Source organism: Mizuhopecten yessoensis, unplaced genomic scaffold, assembly GCF_002113885.1.
Source record: "Mizuhopecten yessoensis strain PY_sf001 unplaced genomic scaffold, ASM211388v2 scaffold8593, whole genome shotgun sequence".
NCBI lineage: Eukaryota > Metazoa > Mollusca > Bivalvia > Pectinida > Pectinidae > Mizuhopecten > Mizuhopecten yessoensis.
Genome location: NW_018407625.1, coordinates 118465 through 121984, shown reverse-complemented (window position 1 = coordinate 121984; position 3520 = coordinate 118465). Strand labels below are relative to the sequence as shown.

The window sequence follows — 3520 nt, the reverse complement described above, 5'->3', positions numbered from 1 at the left end:
TAACAAACTGCATGTATAACTGAACCATTATAATACATGACAGAGGTCTGTCCTGATATAAACTGAAGCTGTGTAGTTAGACGTGACAACTCTATTTAGTTGATCTTAACGCCAACAGTCAAACACACGCCTACCATCACAGACAATGTCAAGCCCTCTAGATAACCCTTACACTGCTAGTAAATGTACACACCTTTATATAATGTATGTATAGTAAGGGTTCCTGCCCCACGTTACTGTGGTTTCCCCTCTATACAGTTAACACCCCTTAACTCTTTTTTTTTATATATATAACTGCAGCGATATTGGGAAAGGGCTCTATAGTCACTTCTGTTGACAAGCTACATATAGCTCAATCGGTTAGAGCGATGGTTTAGCAATCTGAAGTTCCGGGTTCGAATCCCGGTCTGACCCCGATGTAACGTTTGACACTCTGAACACTGCTGTTGATTATATTTTGTTTATTTCGTCATTACTATTTATCACAAAAGTCCCACAAGGTATGTTTTTCTTTTCAGAATTAATTTACCGAAACTTCAGTCAAGCCAGAAATATGAGTTTCCAGTATTTAGTTACAGTTTTGGCAGTGGAGCGGGGATCCTTAAGAAGGAATATCTGTTGTTCAGTGATTCAGAACACTTAAGTGATTTACGTTTTGGATTTTAATTCGGGAAAAAAATCATGATTGCCAAAACACGAATTACACTGTACTTGCGTGATTGATAAGAAAACTAAAGTTGCATAAATTACACAAACGTTTTAATCACAATTAAAATATACAAGTAAACCTGGAGCGACGCTCAATGTATCGTGCAGTCCAATCTCGTTGGTGACGTTATAATCCAAGATATATGCATGTAATATACAATTTTATCACAAACCTGTTGGATTTTGCTATAGTAATACAAGCAATTTTTAGACCATAAAATACAACGATCTGTATTGCACATGTGCAATACGGAATGTTGTATTTACCTACTAGCCGGAACTGCTTTTTAATGGGAACCCCTTGTCATGGCGAACTAAAAAGTTCCCGGTATTTGCAAAAAACATCAAAGTTTATAAAGTCTGTGTTTCGATCTTTACCGAAAACGGAATGTATCTGATAAAAGCAAGACCACACACTTGGGTTTTTCTAACGAGTTAGAAAAGACTTATTTATTGCGCGGACGTATATATTCGTCCGCGCAATAAACTCGTGCTTTCTGATTCGTTAGAAAAACACAAGTGTGTGGTCTTGCATATATACTACCTATCTACTACAAATTAATTTATTCGTGATAATTTTAAAGCAACTACAATATAATGTGAACGAAGTTATGTTCCATGCCCACCTTTAGAATATCTAATTGTATAATCGGTGTTGATTTGTTTCAATTTAGATAATGGTTTTTTATCACTGTGGTGTTAAGATGAGAAAACGATATTAATTAAACATTAGCTGAATACGTTTTACAGGCCCACACTGACAATGTCTAGTTTATCGTTAAAAAAAACAGAAAGAGAGGGCTATATATCACGACAGAATTTATAGACAGGAAGTATTGTTCCACCTAAAGTATACTCAGTCCGATATATTCCTATTGTACATATATGATAATATAGGGTACAGTGTATTATATTACATGTACTCATGTCAGAAGAAAGGTCCAAAGGCCCTCTCATATACAATTTATAAAATATATATATCCCACGGGTTAATTTTTCTTTAAAAACACTTTCGTTATTTTATCGTATGAACACAATTATTTCCTGACCTTAGATTATATATAATTTGAATTAGTAATAATATTCCCCTCACACCATGCCACCTGTAGGGGTGATACTATGTGATGATCGTGGCTAATTGGGGTAAATTCTCCGATTGGAGGTGCAAAGTTTGATGGTCAGCTTCCTGGCCACATGGTTTTACTCAAGGTGCTGAGGTTTTCTACCATATCACAGATGTATCCCCCCTCCCCCACTGGTTCTACTCTGGCTAACAAGAATAATAAGTTAACATAAATGTGTAATTTTGTTATCAAATAAGCTCCATCTGATTTATTGCTGTACGATACTGGGTTATTTAGCGCCGAAAGGAGAGAGGACGGTGTTTATCTGAAGTAATATAACGATATGTACACTCATAGTTCGTTACATAATAAAGCATGCTACCAATATTAACCTAAAATGGCTATTATCTATAGACATTCGTTGAATTGTGTCAATGTACACATTAATTAAGCTTTCTTTACAAAAACAATCATACATCTTCTGATCATATTTTTTTTTTTTTTTAAAACTCAAAACATCGTATTAATATGTTGTTCAATAATTGATCAATTTTCAGGAAAATTTAACCGTGGGAAGTCCGAGTCATGAATCACCTTAAATCCGAGTACTATTCTAAGTCGTGAGACTGAACTGTATTTCTAACCGTCCACTGAAGGTTGTACGCTCTCAGTTCAATTTCTCTGAGGACTGAGTAGTGACCGCGTTGTTCGGTAACTTATATAGGGTAATAAGTATCAGTATGACGTCAATGGCGCCGGCGGTAAGGTACACGGCCCCGCCCACCACCGCCTCCTTCCCGCCGGTCTCTTCTGTAATGTCGGACACAAAATTGGTAGGTATGGACGTCTCCTTGAATCCGAGGACAGGTCGGTTGTTTGTGTAATCCATACTCGTCTTGATCAGTAGTCCACCTGTTACAACATATTCTATAGTTAACACACATGCTGGATTCATATATCTAGGTTGTTGTTAAGTGCATTTTGATTGGCTCGAGTTTGCTGTTATTCGATTTGCTGGAATGTCATGGTTTGTGCTTTAAGCTTTGTGATGGTATATGCAATGCAGTTTATGATTTGATTGGTTAAGCTTTTTGGCATTTTATATATAATACACGAAACTTATGTTCGTAGTTCTTTTAGAAATGCAGCAGGTAGCTATGACGTAACATAAGACCTTTAAGTTATACGTTTAAACACTTACCACCTCCACACGACAGAAGCACGACGGACGTAAGTAGGGCCACAGCCTCCGCCCTTCTAGGATGTAGGAAGTGGAGGAATATAATGATGCCCTGGACAAACATTGCAGTGAAACCGAGGCTCAGACCAACAATTTCCTGTTTTATCAGGGGCTTCTTCCAATCCTGCCAATCTACAATCGAAGTTTATTGTTAGCAGTTCTGATAGATCTATACCTCTAAAATGAAATGTGAGTCATTGTCCATTTCATTTGTATGTTTAATTGTTTCAACTCCAATATTTTGAATATCTTCTTTCTTTAGTTTATTTTTATAATAACAATTCAAAAAAACCAGATGTTATTTTGTGGTTAATCATTATATATTTCAGAAACCAAAGTAACTGAACTAACGAAGCTACAAAAAGCACGCAAATCGAAATGTTCTGCCTAACGAGGTTCAAATGTAGAGCAAACCACGGCGTTCAACTGACAAGGTTCAAATATACACACAAACCACGGCGTTCAACTGACAAGGTTCAAATATACACACAAACCACGGCGTTCAACT

At 36.6% G+C, this 3520-nt stretch overlaps 1 protein-coding gene across 1 annotated transcript in view; it reads right to left on the bottom strand.

The window, feature by feature from the left end:
- Positions 1-746: 746 nt before the first annotated feature.
- Positions 747-3520, bottom strand: part of LOC110456262 — a 9858-nt gene continuing 7084 nt past the window's right edge. Inside the window, exons 2-3 of the mRNA XM_021506877.1 lie at positions 2974-3144; positions 747-2684 (exon numbers count right to left, since the gene is read on the bottom strand). Of these exons, the coding sequence (XP_021362552.1) occupies positions 2440-2684; positions 2974-3144 (416 nt within the window). The 3' untranslated portion in view covers positions 747-2439. The remainder of the gene's footprint in view (positions 2685-2973; positions 3145-3520) is intronic.